The 17,108-nt window shown below is 43.6% G+C and overlaps 1 protein-coding gene across 1 annotated transcript in view; it reads right to left on the bottom strand.

Moving 5' to 3' along the window:
* TSNAX (translin associated factor X) overlaps nucleotides 1–17,108 on the bottom strand; it is a gene marked incomplete at its 5' end in the record, with an annotated part of 68,925 nt that overhangs the window by 46,287 nt on the left and 5,530 nt on the right. Inside the window, one exon of the mRNA XM_083174550.1 lies at nucleotides 7,159–7,273. Coding sequence (XP_083030676.1) covers nucleotides 7,159–7,273 — 115 coding nt within the window. The remainder of the gene's footprint in view (nucleotides 1–7,158; nucleotides 7,274–17,108) is intronic.

The raw sequence follows: 17,108 nt of genomic DNA, 5'->3' as shown, positions 1-17,108 counted from the left end.
GTGTGATAGTTCCCTATATTGGCCCTATATATTTGTACATGTTGAGCATGCCCCCCCTTAAACGTCTCTTCTGTAGTGTAAATAGTCCCAAATTGCTTAATTTCTCCTCGTAGCTTAAATTATTCATTCCCCTAATAAGCTTTGTTGCTCTTCTTTGTTTTTGTTTTTCTAATTCTATGATGTCCTTTTTATTGTGTGGGGCCCAGCATTGTACTCCATATGCGAGGTGAGGTCTAACCAATGCTTTGTACAGTGGCATAATTACCTTGGAGTCCCTAGTTTCCATGCCCCTTTTTTGTTGATATATTACATTGAGCACTAAACCTCAGTTTGTTGTCTATTTGGACTCCTAGATACTTTTCAAGTACTGAATTAGCCAATTCCTCCCCGCTTAGGCTATAACGAGCACACTGGTTATGTCTCCTAAGGTGCATGACCTTGCATTTGTCCATATTGAACATCATCTTTCACTTTTTTGACCATTCATCTAGACTGTCAAGATTATTTTGAAGCATGGTGACATCTTCTGAGTTTTGTGTCGTCTGCAAAGATGGATACATTGCTGAATAACCCCATCCCAATATAGTTAATAAAAATGTTGAACAAAATCCCGAACCCTGTGGCACTCCAGGGTTCACTAGATTCCAGTTCCCATTCTCCAGGCAGGATGCAATCGGCTCAAGAAGTCTGCCAATTTATTGTCCTTCCCTGTTACATGGAGCACTAAGATTGATAACAGATGTTTTTCAGCCCAAAGCATTATGGCACAAATTTCTTCCAACAGCGGGCGGCTTCTTGTCCCTCCTTGTCTGTTGACATAAGAGACTGTGGTCGCGTTGTCTGAGAATACACGAAGGTGAGACCCTACAACATCTTTACTGAAGACTTCTATTGCCATACGAACCGCTCTTAGTTCTCTGTGATTTGGGGACAGTTCTTTTTCCTGGAGGGGACCAAACGCCCTGTCTGGTCTTGCCCAAACAGTGCACCCCCAACCTGTAGCCCTTGCTTCCGTTGTTAACTCCATGTATCGCGGACTTGATAAGGACATCGTTCTGGACGCCAGGCAATTGCTTCCCCACCAATGCAAGGACTTTATCACAGGCTGTGGCAAGCTGATCCGACGGTCTATCGACACCTGACCCTTGGTGTACCTGAGGAGATAACACTACAATGTCCTCATTTTCCATCTGGCCCAAGGGACAATATCCACTGTAGATCTCATCATTCCTAACAGGCTCACCGCTAAGCTTAGTAGCACTCTTCCATCCTCTTTAGAACCTCTGTATGGTCAGTGAGATTTCAACCTTAAGGCCCTCATACACTATGCGATTTTCAGCCGATTTCACCCGATGTCGGCACTTCGGGCCGATAAATCGGGTGAAATCGGGCCAAAATCGCATGTGTTTGACATCTGATCTATCTGATGCACGGTCCCGTGCGCATCGATCGTATTAGGGTGTCGGACCTGCTGAAGATAAGATATATCGGAATCTGGGCACATCTTGGGTGCTTTATAGCACCCACGATGTTTCAGATCCGATATATCTCCGGGTACCTCCTTCCGGCACTGTGGACCTCCTCCAACCCCCAGTGTAGAAGCAGCAGCACCTGGAACTTATGTCACAGAAAGTGACAGGCACCACGGGAGAGAAGAGGGCAGAGGGCAGCAGTGAGACTCTTCCCTGCTGATAGATGACAGCTCAGCACGCGCAGCAGAGCCCGGACCCCCCCTCTCCTGCTATTATATATGACAGCACAGGCAGCAGAGCAGAGTGGTCAAAGTGGGGGGGGGAGGAAGCCCTCAGAATGCACTCAGCATCACGTCCTGTACTGTCAATCATGCTACAGGTCCGTGCTGTGACATGGAGTAGGGAGTGCTTTGCTGTAGCTCCCACCGTCTATCTGCTAATTTATCCAGCGACGAGTGTACCCCAGTGTTTGCAGCTGAACCCCTGGTGACCCCCCTGATACCTCCCGCTCTGGTGTCAGTGCCGCGCTATGGAGGTCCCCTGCATTGTAGACTTGCTATGCCTCTGATCTGCACTCTGCAGGAAGCTGTATATAGCAAACAGTGGAGGCACTTCTAGCTCATTATCACACAAAAGACACAGGCAGTGGCGGTTTTTACCTATGGGCAGCCACCCCCCCGGTAAAATCCGCCACTGTCTCTGCCTAAAGTGAAGCCAGATGCAGTCTGTGAGACTGCACTGGCTTCACTGTGACTGCCAGTCACTCAAGGCATCCTATCTGGAAGTGTTCCCTCCCTCCGGGATGCCTCTCTGCGCAAATGCGCTGCAGCCCCCAAAACGGGTTCTGCATATGCGCAGTACCGCGGACCATACTGCACCGGAACCCGATCAAGCCTCCGGAGGCTGCTGCAAAGGCAGACCCAGGAGGCTTGGGCCAGCGCATGCGCAGTATGTATGAAATTACTGCGCATGCGCTGGCCCCATGCAGGGGACCGGGGTGCGCACGCGCGGCTTCCGGGGACAACATCCGGCGCATTGCGGCAGCCCCCCTCCATAATGGTAAGAGCCGCTACTGGACACAGGGGTCTGAAAGCTACGTTTCGGTCTATTTAATGACTGTTTTCAAGCTCATATAAACAGTAAATGGTACATACCTAAATAATCTCCACCAACACCGCGCCCAGGTCGTCAGCTCCCCGCTGCATGTCCGAGTCCAATGACATCACTGTCCAGCGACGTATACCGGCCGGTATGGACAGTGACGTCATTGGACTCGGACACGCAGCGGGGAGCTGACGACCTGGGCGCGGTGTTGGTGGAGATTATTTAGGTATGTACCATTTACTGTTTATATGAGCTTGAAAACGGTCATTAAATAGACCGAAACATAGCTTTCAGACCCGTGTCTTTTGTGTGATAATGAGCAGTTCAGTAATACCTGCAAGGTATAGCACTGTTCAGGCCACTCCCTAGAGCCATACCTTCAAATAAATCTCATGGCACATCCAATTTGCATCAGATAAATCTGATATGAAATCACATGTGATTTATCTGACACAAATTGGATGTAAAAAATGGCACATCAAGTGTCAAATTGTATGTAGGCCTCCTGGGAAGCTGCCGGGGAAATCAGATGCAATTTTACAGGTCAGATAAATCTCATAGTGTATGGGGGCCTTTACTGTATTGATGACTATACCTAGGAATTGGATTGTTTGAGTGGGGACCAGGTGGCTTTTTAACCAATTGACCAACCAGCCGTGATCCCGAAGAAATTGAATAACAGTTTCTGAGGCTAACACAGCTTTGTCCTCTGACCGTGCAGAGATCAGCAAATCGTCTAGATAAGCCCACACCAATTTTTTTTTCTTCCTGAGGCATTCGATGAGAACCACCAGGACTTTTGTAAACACCCTTGGTGAGGATGTGAGGCCAAATGGGAGGCAGGTAAACTGAAAATGGCTTCTTCCCATGCAGAATCTTAGATAATTCCTGTCTTCCAAATTCTGTCATTTAGGTTTCTTAAGTCTAAGATAGTCCTGAGTCCTCCAGAACTTTTCCTTATGACAAACAGATGCAAGTAGAAGCCTAGACCTCTCTCTGCCTCTGGAACATCTTCGACTGCACCTGAGTCTACTAGGTCCTTTATGCTTGACTTTAAAGCTTCCCTCCCCACCTCTAAGCTGGGAAGCTTCGAAACTAAAAATCTTTCCCATCTGGGATTTGAAAGGAATTCTAACCGATACCCCGTGGAGACTACCGCCCAACACGGACAGTCCCGGATAGGCTGCTTCCAACTTTGAGCAAACTTCAGCAATCTTCCGGCCACCGGGACCTTTTCCACGGGATATGGTTTGTCACTGATTCTGAGTGCCTGTTAACTGATTGTCGAAAAAAATGCTCTGGAGGTCCCAGGCGCATACCTCTCCTGAAATGGCCTACCAGCTTTGCACCTTGAAAAAGCTGCAGGAGCAGCGAAACGCGTTGGGTATTGGTACACCCTAACTGCTGCCAACATACACTTTTCCCAGTGTGAGTCTCCAGGTGCTAAATAAGAATAAGCAGGAATAAAACCCAACTGTTCTACAGTGGACTAGAGGATTGTCATAGAGGCACTACTACTTGCTGTGGAGGAACGCCACCTCTCTAATTTGCCACAAAATGAGATCCTACAAGTGCTCCCAGGCTCACTCATTCCCCTGTGGGAAAAGCCTGATAAATCCCTTTGGAGGAAGCACAGCGATTATATACGTAGGACTCCCTTGTATACACCTGACATCAGGACTCAACACCTTTTGGGCCCAAAAGGGAACGGGACTTCTTAGCCCCTTTTTTCTTTGTAGTAACAGGCACACTACAATAAACAAGAAATGATCACTAACTAATCTACAAAAAAAAAAAAAGGAGAGAATATAAACCAGTCCTCTAACAGAGGACTTACCTGGGCAGCAATGTGTTTGCCTTCTGAGTGGCTTCTTCCATGGTACCAGCACTTCCAATTACTGCTACTGCCCCCTATTCGGAAGAAGTCAGGACGGGACTAGTCACACACTGTGCGCCCGTCCCGCTCTCCCGGCACTGAAACTCAGCTTTACACATGCTGCCAGCCCATCACATGCCCCCCTCTGTGCGCGCCCTGCCATGACACCGCTGCTCGCAAGACCGCAACCGGCACCCAGCCGTACGGAGAGGGGAAGGACCGCCAAGCTCCAGCCTAAGGGAATCATGCAGGAGTCCACACCGCCGGCCATGACTCCACCAAGGATACGGCTCCACCATCCCATGCTGCCCAGGACCAGCAGCATAACACCTACTGGTAAGCAAAAAAAATAAATAAACCATAAACCCGCACTACCTGCTTTACATTAGGAGACAGGAAAAAGCCTAAACGCAAGGGTGAGGAGTTGGCTGATATAGAGGAGGAAGAAGAGGGGTGTGTCCTAGGGAAAAACTACCTGTCTACTATATGAGGGAGATATAGATAAATAGATAGATATAGATATGTCAGGAAGGGACCACCATTTGCTTGTTATAGCATTGATGGATTCTTGAATTGAGTGCCGCTACAAGCAAGTTCCATGACTAGACCAGGGTCACGGGTATAGTAATTGAAGTATGGTATATATTCCCCAGATTTCTGACGTGTTCAAAATACCCCAGGAGATTTGCGGTTTTCATTGTGAGCTGTTGGCTCTTTATAAGAACTGGTATATGGTCCTAGTTTGGATGGTTGAAGAGAGGGAAGGTTCCCCATCCATTAGGCCCAGTTTGGCTCTTTGGGCTGTTAGCCTGTCAGAAGGCTAATCAGTACCTCCATCTGTGGGGGGTTTGTGAAAAGGCTGCCAGACTGAAAGTTAGAGTTCTCTTCTGGGGAAAGTATACACTGTGCAGTTCTCTATGTGGGAGACAACCTGTTACCTCCAGAAACTACAAACTTTGACTGATATGCTTCTGCTATTTTTTTCTAGGGAGTTAGGAGATTATCCAGTGTTTAGTTACAGCCAGATGGAAAGGATTTATTTTATTTTGTTTTTGTGTGACATGTGCAGAGAGTTAGATTTGAGTGAGGTTTTTACTTCAAACTGATATCTATATTGCAGTGTAAGAATAGAGTAGCCAGTATTTACCCTGCAAAGAAACAAAATAACACCCAAATCTGCCTCGCTCTGCACGTTACAGACTTTTTTCTGGTCCGTTCGCAGCCAGCATTTGTAGTCACAGGGACCAATTTCTGCACATGTGCATACGCCTTATGGGTGCGGCCATGGCAAACAGACTGTGCGCTAGGTGCACGCACCCAAGGCTGCAGCTGGGGGGGGGGGCAAAAATGGCCATTTTTTTTGCGAAAATATCGCCAACACTTTTTTCACATCCTATTAAAAGTCACCCCAAATCTCAGGAGTGGATGTGGAATTCATCAACACACACACACACGTTATCAAGTCAGGAGCAGTGTGTTTCAAACAACAACAACATCACACCTGATTTCATTGCGGTCATGGAGAATGAATGCAAACACATTCTGGTCGAGGCTTTCAACAATTAAGAATAATTGGAGATATAAACATACACACACACACACTTACACATTGGACAGATACACAAAACACAACACATACATGTGTATAAATACATTAGGGGCCAATATAAGGAACTTTCAAACACCCTTTTTTCTGCTAGACAGGAATCTAGGATGCGTGGGCATGAGTTTAGATTAAAATAAAAAAGATTTTGTTCATCAAAAAGAAAAAATTTCTTTACAGTCAAACTTTGGAACTCTATGGGGGGTATGCAATGTTGGATCACGGCTGTCGGTACCCGCCGACAGCCGTGATCCAGGCCCGTTTGCGGTCAGATGGACCGCATAACGACAGAGGGGATTTTATGTCCCGCCTGCCGATGGGCGCAAAGGGGGCGTGTCCGCGAAAACGGCTGTGGATTGTCGATCTGCGGCCCAGATAACGACAATCCATGGCCATTATCGGCAGAATAGGCCCGACAGCTTATGAAGTCGGGCCCGTTCTGCCGTCATCCCACATCAATGCTGTCGTTAATGACAGCATTGAATAGGGAGCCGCCGCTATTTACCATGTTGGAAATAGTGGCGGCAGATTGCATATCCCCCTCTGTCTGGAGAAGTGGTGTCGGCAGATACTATAAATACGTTTAAAATAAGATTGGATAAACATTTATTGGTTAAAAACATCCACGGGTATGAATAAGTAACATAAGCTGTCTTTAAAATATCGGAAAATACTCACACAAGACACTACTAAATTTCTTATCCATGCACTCATTATATCCCGCATTGATTACTGCAGTCTCCTAACTGGTCTTGCCAAGAACACACTATCGTCACTGCAATCCATTTTAAATGCTGCTGCTAGACTGATCTTCCTAGCAAGACGCTCACCGTCTGATGATTCGCTATGGCAGTCCCTCCATTAGTTGCACGTATTATACTGTATTCAATATAAAACAATTCTACTCGCATATAAAAGCAATTAACCATACTGCACCAGCATCTATCTCTCCAATTATCACAAAATATGGTGGAGGGTTTAACAAATTACATTCTTGGGACTTTGGCACAGCATAAGATTAAATTTTACAGCAATTTTAGAAATAAAAAAAACCAAGGTTTCCCCGGGCGGGTCAGCACACATACAAACACACATATACATACTTGATAACTCTGTGCAAAATAAATATTGTTCTCTTGCTTTCAATTGTTGTATCTCTACCCAGTTTGACAAGACGCTCATACTTATCATGTCTTGTATCTAGCTCCTGTTGGAATGCTGCAAAAAGAAGGAAAAATATTCATAAACTAAGGGGTAAATTTACATTTCTCTACTGCATCTGAGAAAGTGATGGACAGAATCTGATTAGTTACTATGGAACATCTCTTATTTTTAAAACTATAGTAAATATACCTCTAATATTGGCAACAAATGAAATTATACTATTTACATTTACAAAATAAGAAAATAAAATATTAGTGTTCATTCTAGCACCCGCTATCTTTGATAACACATGCAGTTCCTCTTCCCTGCCTGGGGTGTCGCTGTCTGCTGTGGTGTTTCTAGCACAGGTCTGGTTTGCATATCAGTGCTGATACACAGATCACACTGTGCTAGAAACACCACAGCAGACAACGACACCCCAGACAGGGAAGAGGAACTGCATGGGTTTTCAAAGATAGCAGGTGCGAGAATGAACACTAACATATCAATGCTTCTTGAGTCACTGCATTATTATGATATGAAACGTCAGCATAATGAAAGTTACATATAAGAAGAAAGCATAATAAAAGGTGTTTATGTTCTAGACCAGTGTTTCCTAAACTCAATCCTCCAGGTTATCTTATGCTGGGTACTCACTTGACAACATGCAACATTTTACAATGTAGATCTCAATTTCCCTTGAACTAGCAAACAAACTATACAAGGCCCTATTCAGACACAGTTGCAGATTAGTGAAAAATCACAATTCGTTGACACATTTACCTGTGGGCGAACAATTTAAGTGCACTCAAGAGCTCCCCATTGAATTGTTGCCCTGGGAGAGCTGTGCCGATGCAACAGGGAAAAAAACGTTGACGGACCATTGGGCCTCATGGGGTCTAGACTATTTATGAATATAGTTAGTACTACTATTGTTTTATTACAGTTCTTCTAACCAGTTGTCTGAGCACTTTTTTTTTTGTGAACGTTTTAGTAGTGATTTTTTTTTTATGGGAGCTATACTGCCTAGAAACAGTCCCATTTGTTTTACCAACATGCTATGGGGGAAGGGTCACCAGGACCTTTTTTTTTGGCATGGGTGGGAGTAAAAAGGTATAGTTATGCCACTACCCACCCTGCATGTGTTTTTTTTATATTTACATTTGAATATTAAAGCTTATACCTACCATAAAGGCTTTGGGGATGGCAGTGAGGTAGGGGGAGGCAGGCGATGGTAGGGGATGGCAGTGAGGTAGGGGGGAGGCAGGCGATGGCAGTGAGGTAGAGGAAGCCTGCCTGATTACTCCTCAGATGTCTAAAACAGTGATGCAAGGAGTCTTAAGTAACAGACAATTCAACTGTTTTAGACCCCTTGGATCACTGACTGTGAGATCAGAGAAGTCATCAGCCTGATGGTCGACAACTTGGAGTCACAACCCAATTCTGAGATGGTCAGCACACACTTTGCAGTCAACACCCGCAGTTTGAGAACCAATGGTCTACAATATAATGGACCTTTATAATGTAAACTCTATTGACAATTAAATGCAGATTTGTGTAGTATAAAATGCTTTACAAACGATATTTCTAGAATACCAGCGCTAAAGAGGATATGCAGCTAGGGTGTCAAATGAAATTAGTGTTTGTCAATGACCAAAAACAAGATATTTGTGCAGAAAGTGTTACTCAAAACCTACAAGCGCTACCTCCAGTTCTATCTATCTCTCTCATATATATATATATATATATATATATATATATATATATATATATATATATATATATATATATATATATATATATATATATATATATATATATATATATTTTATTTTTTATTATATAATATATATAAAACACCATACAATTTAAGGAGTAAGGTACATAACTTATAAGACAGGTATCTGTTCCAGATGTCCCAATAAAGGGAAATCGATCTCACAGATCTGTAAAATAATCTCCAAGAACCCCACAATTGGAGTGTTTTGGAGATATAGAAGGACAACAATTGGTGCAATATTTCTTACAAAGTGGAAATTAATTTATTCAATGGGATGCTCTCACAGACATGTGATGTATATAAGGCACTTTATAATTCCACAAGGCAACAACAGCTGGGCTTTCCATACAACTTCAGAATCTTCATATAAGATATAGCATTTCTGAAAACAGATAGATCTCTTGTAAATTTCTCCATTGTGAGACGAATAAAGGAATTCTATTCTAAGGCATCCAAATGTCAATTTGATGGGATGGATTGGAGAGCAAAAGAAAAAAGGCAATTGGTGCAATATTTCAAGATAGACAGTAAAACCGTATTTTAAAACAATGCACTCACAAACTTGAATGGAATATAAAAGCACAAAACATGTCCATCAGGCAAATGCTGCTGGGCCAGTCTCACACCAGACTTCTCACCCACGATGGAACCAAGGGAGATCACTGGAATCCAGGTGCCGGCTCAAGGATCCACACGTCCAGGGAAGGGAATAACCAGGCAGCAGAACCACGATGGACCGTCACACACTTAACGCATTCGGACACTATTGTCCTTAGTCAGAAGTGTGTGTAAAGCCTCCTCAGATGCATAATTATACCCCCAACATACATAAATCAATTAGCAATATCCAGATTTTAAGATTGACCTGGTTTCCTGGGGTCAAACATTATTTCACATATATCTATGAAAACGCCGGAAGCGGAAATACATCATCCACCGCAACCGTAAATTGCCTCTGCGGTTCACTTGCGTTCCACGACGGCGCAGGATATTGCTACTTCCTGAAGGATCCAGGAACTGTTCTTAGATATTCACTTTGCGTTCCACTGATCGTGCAGTGCATATAGTTATATGGACATAGCGGCAAGTGTATACAAGTCCATTTGGGAGGCGGGATATTTCTAAAGAGATATGCAAAAGAGGCATAAATACTGAATATAAAAAGTTAACAGTAGAATAAAAACATAATTAAAACACAGTAGGGAAGGGCACTTGTTCAATAGGGAGGGCACCTTTTAATATTAGAAATTTACATTAGTAACAAAATAAAACACATACAGTATATAAAAAATTGCACACTGTACTAAGATTACACCCATTAAACATTAACTTACTCTGTTATGCCCATTACATATTCTATTGTAATGACAATTACACATTATGGCACATACTGTAATGCCTCTTACACCTTATACCAAACACCATAATGTCCATAAACACATGATGGCATACAACATAATACCCATTAAACATGATGGCATACTCTAAAAGTTCTCAGCGCGGTGGGGGGTAGTGGAAGGTCGCAAAGAGCCACACACAAAAAGGGCAGGGTGCATTTTGAGGTTTTACAAACTGGAGGGTGCGGCACCCTGCAAAAGTAGCTTATAGGGAACACTGGCTGTAATCACTGCTCCAGCAAGTGAGACTCCATGCTGTGGGCTACTATGTGCACAAAGACAAATATTATGATTAGAACTATTAAATAACAAAATTTTGGGATAACTTAATGGCAGATCTCATAATTTCCCTTTCTGGCTGCCCTGTCCTCCTGCTCCGCTGCCTGGACATGTTGAAAGTCACTTTGTCCGCATTCCTCGTCCACCTCTTCCTCCTGGTCCAGCAACACTGCACCCGAGGGGAGGCGAAGGGGCTGATCACAATCTGTATCCATCTCTAGCTGGAGCATAGTGGTTAGGGGTTAGTGGTGGTGGCAACCAGGTACATGGCTTTGCAACTGGAGCTGCTGCTGCTGCTGCTATGTGCGGGGGGATGCCGGGCTCTCACAGCAGCAGGGGGTTAGTGGTGGATGCAGCCGGGTACATCTGCTGTGTACAGGAGGAGCCAGAGCTGCTTTTGCAACTGAAGTACTAGTTCGCAATGCCGGCTCGAGTTTTGAAATAGCCACGGCGGACCTCCTCTGCCCAACTCTTACTGCAAGCGCACAACTGAAATTAAAATCAACAGGGTGTGCAAAAATGGTGGCTGACGTTCCACAGGTGTGTGTTGAAATGAGGCAATGCTCTTAGCCTCCAGTGGGGAATTGATAGAAAGAAAATTATAACACACACACACACTGTGGTGTGGCACCTCCCAATACAACGCCTCCTATGCCGACATAGGATCAGCTAAGGTCGAGAACCAGGACGTCACCAGTTCTCAAACAAACAAAGAGGTCAGAGTGTCAAAGACACCTCAAGATCTCAGACAGCACAAGCCGGAGTCCAGGGGTTGGTAATCTTTGCCAATGGTTCCTTTCAGGGTGTGGAAATAGCAGTCACCAAATGGAGTAGAGTCAAGCTGAAGCGCGTTTCTACCAATGTCTGTGGTCTTTATCAAGGCTGGATATAGAATCCCCATAAGGTTCTGGTTAAATACCGTCTCCATCATGGCTGAACAATTAACAGCTGAGCTGACTGATGTCATACTAAGCCAATCAGCAACTGTGCCGGCGGTCACGTTATTGGAAAAGACCCGATGACCTACATCAGCACGCAGTTCTCACCCGCTGCGGACGTAGGGTAATACAGGAACTTATTCCACTGACTATCTCCCGTGAACAGACCCGCGATCACTTGGTGTTCACATAATGAAATAGGAGCCACATGAATCCAGATACTCCGGGCGCCATGTTACTGCAAGCGCACCCAGCCACAACCATATTCTGCTCCCCCCCCCCTTCCCAAATAAAAAAATCTGGTCGCCATGGCAACCTGGCCCCCGGGGTTTGTCTAGCCCTGAGGTAAACATTACAGGTCATTATGTTTAGGACAAATGTTTGCCAATTTTCTCCGCAATTTTGACAAATTCACAGCATTACAGATAATATATTATTAATGTTGCCATTTAATATATTAACAGAAATACATTACAGATTACATTTGGCCTGATGGATAAACATTTGACCCCCACACAGAAGGAAATACTGAGTACCGGAAGAAGATGGTACTTGTCTCAAATGTGGCAAGGCAAATGCAGACATCCAGCACTGTATGTAGTACTGTTATAAACTAAAAAGATATTGGAACAAACTCTCTGAATAAGTAATAGATACTTCAAACATTATATTTTGAAAGACGATATGCTCGACTGGAATCAACTCATTTTATCAAAAATGGTCGCTATTTATTTTGACTCTTGATACATATTCTATTGACATTTGAAAATTCTAGCGCCATCGGATTTTATTAGTGCTATGTTTATCTTTGTGGACTATCCAAACATGAAAGTTATACTAGAAGGTGAATGTTATACCAGAAGAATGTGCTTGCATGTTATAGTAAAATATAATTCAGTGACTAGCATAGACATCTTACTCTCTCCCCCCCCCTCTCCCTCCCCTGTCTAGTGTGTTTTTTGTTGTTTATTTCTGTCAATGTTTTAGTATAAGTATTATTCCAACTAAGGGGGGTATTCAATGCTGTGGGTGAGCGGCGACAGCAAGCAGAGCTTCCTGCTCGCTGTCACCACTCACCCTGTCAGTATTCAACGCAGACCCCCTCATACGCCAATTCTCCCTCGCTCCATTTTTTGAGTGAAGGGGAATTGGCATATACGGCTCCTGAACTAACGAGACTCACGGCTAAATACAGCGAGTTTTCTGCATTAGCCGCAGGTCTCGCTGTTTTGGGGAATTCTCACCGTCCTGTGACAGCGAGGATTTCCCCAGAACATTGAATAGAGCGAGTGGCCGGCACGGGGGTTAAACAGCGAGGATCGCAGGTTTTCTGCAATCCTCGCTGGTTAACCCCCTCACCGGCCGCATTGAATACCTCCCATAATGTTGGCACTACATAACTCATAGATTATTTTGATCTTGAGATGAGATATAACATAATAACTCTTGTATAATTGAACGGTAAATTCATACTTTTAGTGAAATATATAAAAAGTTACAACATTATTTCTTGGAAAACTCACTGTAACAAAAATTATTCATCATATAATACTTTTTGTACAATGCTGACAATCTTACTTTCTGTATTTAAATTAATCAGAAATATCTTTCAATAAAAATTCTAAAAATAATAAATAACAGCGGACGACACCTCGCTGTATACTATAATCAGACATTCAGATGGCTTATTAGCCATTCAGAATGCTTTACAAGGTTCAAAAGTTAACTCAGATTTACAGAATCTGTTATTAGAGGGAATTGAATTTATTCTACTGAACAATTAGTTCAACGTCTAGGGTTAAAATAAATTAACCCTAGAATGTCTGTGTGCGCGCGCATGTAAATGTTGTAGGGAATATAGATTGTAAGCTCCACTGGGTCAGGGACTGATGTGAATGTTTAAATATTCTCTGTAAAGCGCTGTGGAATATGTGTGCGCTATATTAGAAACTGTTAATAATAGTAATAATAATGGTTTGGCAGGGGCATAGCTGGGGAGCAAATCTGGTTCAATGGTGGAGGTACATTGATGATGTGCTGTTCATCTGGAGGGGGGATGAGACAGTGCTAACCAGCTTCTGTAATCATCTCACTAACAATTTTAACATTATTTAACATTGACCGTTAGTAAAGTAGAAGTGAATTTTCTGGACTTGAAGATATATGTAGAAGATGGGAAATTTGAAACCATGGTATACTCAAAACCCTTCTTCTAGTAATCCACTGAGTAATCATTTAAAATAAATGGATCTCTAATGTTCCTAAAGGACAATTTGTCCGACTTCAACTAAATTGTTCAAATACTGAATAATAAGGGTACTTGTTTAGTTTCACGGCGGCAGTTACGTAGTGCTGTATTGAGAATACCAATACAGCACTATGTTGCCTACGTAAACTACGTATGTCCTGCCGTGAAATGAAACAGGTACCCTTTCTTCATTCATAGGATATTGCTATCCATCTGCACGGCTTGCTGTACTTTTAAAGCCAACCAACCTCTCACCACAACTTGCAGCTTTGTGGAGAACACCGACAGGAGCAAAAAAACTTTGTGTTGTAAGTGCTGTGGCCTGGCATTACCACGGATATAACCTTGGCAAACACTCATCCATAATACTATTAATTAAAAAGTTTGCAGGCAAAATCGAGAGTTGAATGAACTAATTACTATCATTGAATATGTTTTGTAGATACTGCTCTTAAAGTGTATATTTACGTATATTATCAATTATTTTCGTCTATAGGTGGCCGCCTAAGTATTTTTATGTATAAAAATAAATTGTATGTGAATTTTTTCTTTTGAAACAGTCTCCATTCTCATTATTGTGCATGAGTCTTCTTCCATGGTGTATCAGTCATTTATATTTATATATTAGCACAGTTTTCCCAATTCCTCTTGGATAATTATTATTACTCTGTGTAAGCTCCGGGTCCATGATTATACCTGGGCCCGGGCCTGACACTCATTTGCACTGACACTAGTGCATGTAGAAAGCTGCTGCTTATATAAACACCTTTATATATATTGAACATCAAAATTATTAGAGGGTACATTAGCGCCCAAGCCCACCACTGGCTTCCAGTGGTTGAATATAAAACAGACCTAATGACCAACACTGAATAGCCTCAGTGTCTAAATGGATTTGACAGTTTTAATTCAGGTTCTAGAAAATGGTATGTATTCAGTGTTGATCGTTAGGTCCGTTCTGCCAAAAACAGCATATTTTCCACCTGAATAAAAAAGTCTAGATGATTTGGACTATTCACTATAATTTTTTCTAGACAGTCTAAAGTATTTCCCCTGTCAACTCCTTTCGTTTGCCTTGCCTGTCTAATACCCCTTTTCCACTAGCCTAAATATCCCAAAATTCTGCATGGGAGTGTGAAAAACCCGGGATTTTAGGCAGGTGGAAACGCCCCCTGTAGAAATAACCCAGGTCGTGAGACAGGGAATTCCTACTCAGGTAGTGACCAAGGTTGAACACAGGTTCAACCTGGGTCACTGTGTAGTGTGAACGGGTAACCGGGGTCGATGCGACCCGGGTCCCGTTCACTACAGTGCAAAAGCCGGCGCTGGGAGATGCTTTCATCTCCCTGACCCCACCTCTTGGTGACATCACCCGCCCGGCATTATGCCGGGTGGGGACTCTAATGTGAATGGGTTTGCAAGCCGTGTTGCACCCAGGTTGTAGCCGGGTACAAAATCCCGGGTGCTCCCCGGCATGCAGATGGAAAAGGGGTATAAATGAGTAATTTAGACTTTTTGTTTCAAATTGTCTAAACTCAGTAATGTTAATCTGATTTAGCCTATTTGGTGTCCAATTGTCGAAATGGATTCTATAGTGGACATTCCACTCCAGGGCAGCTAGCAGGGGATTACTACATGCAGGGTGGGCAGCGGGTGCTGCATATCGGCTGGACAGGGACAGAAGCAGTATGGGAACAGGTGTGTACACAGAGACCCGGGAGGGATGGATAGGCAGGCATACAGTGTGTACCCAGTGACCCAGCACAGAGGGAGGGAGGGACGGACGGGGGACACAGCCACCGGGCCAGACAGTATAAAGGGGGAGCGGGTGTCCAGCGAACTCCCCTGCATGTGCATGAAAGAAGCAGGGGAGTTAGAAGAAACCACCAGTGCACCAGACCAATGCAGCACCACAGCACCTCTTCAATAAAAGGTAATGGCAGCAGTGTATGACTGTACAGGACTGCAGGCAAATTGGACATGCCCCCTTTCGCCTCAGTGGTGTTTTAGTGTGTCTCAGTATGCTTATTGCATACCAAACTATGTTGCCTGCTGTGACCATCTCCGTAGTAACACCTCACCTGCACTCCTGGACTCTACAGGTGCACAAGCAATCTGTACCTACGACCACCCCACACTATCACCTTCATCCCCAAACAGATTCATATAGCCTCCCCATTCCCAGGCAGAACCACAGGTAGCATGGCACCACTATTCCCACCCCAGAGCAGAGAAACTCCCCATTCCTAGGCAGCATAGCATGGCACTGCAGCGAGCTCCTATCCTCACCACCAGGCAGAGCAGCACCATCCCCACGAAGTCAGCAATGCTACCCTGGCACCCTTATCCCCACATCCAAGCAGTACAGCTTCCCTTTTCACACAGCAACCCTGCCGCCGGCATTATAGCACCACCCACATTCCAAACGCAGCTCCTGGCAGTACAGCTTGGGCAGCAGAGAACCCACTAAGTATGTACATTGGAGTACCTGTCAATAAATCGCTCCTTTTATGAACACCTTGTGTGGAGTAAAGATACCTTAATGTGATTACAACTACAATAATACCAGTGAGTTGGGCTATGCACCATTGTGATTTAAAAGGATAGTTATGAGTAGAGGTACGAATTCCCCTATATGGATACCTTGATGTGTGTTTTCTCCATCTGTTTAACGTGAGATCTGCTACGACATTTATCAAGTACAAAAGGTGGAAGATATCAACATACACACCCCTTTCACAGGAGTTTTTGCACTGAGGTGTTACAGTCTATTTATATCATAATTATTTATTGAACATACTACACCATATTATTGTTGCATGTTCCTTATTTTTCCCTATCGCATCATAAAAATTATTATGAAGTAATATTGGATCTAATAGAATCGTCACAGAATTACCACATTCATACAATAAAGGGAAGTTATAGTTTTACATATACTGTCATACAGGCAATATATTGTCATTATTAGCGTCTATCACCTTTTCCACGTATCACTTCCTGTTACAGTGATCTGCTTCTAAGAGGTGGTGACCCCCGATAAGGAGTTGAGATTGTTTGACGGCTGCGCGAGAGGGTGATAGATTAAATTCTTCTTTCTTGCTATTCGTCATTGTGATTATGTCACTCCAAATAGACTGGGGGCGATGAAGAGCCGGGTACACAACTGTAGCTCGATCCAATAAGGGTCCATCCCATATGCTTGTTCCACGTTCCAGCATAATAATATAACATAGACCTGACATACATCAAAGCTGTCATATAGATA

This window comes from Crinia signifera, chromosome 3 (genome assembly GCF_055691185.1).
Source record: "Crinia signifera chromosome 3, ASM5569118v1, whole genome shotgun sequence".
Classification (NCBI taxonomy): domain Eukaryota; kingdom Metazoa; phylum Chordata; class Amphibia; order Anura; family Myobatrachidae; genus Crinia; species Crinia signifera.
Note: the sequence above shows the minus strand (reverse complement) of the source record. Positions and strands in the feature narration are given on the sequence as shown.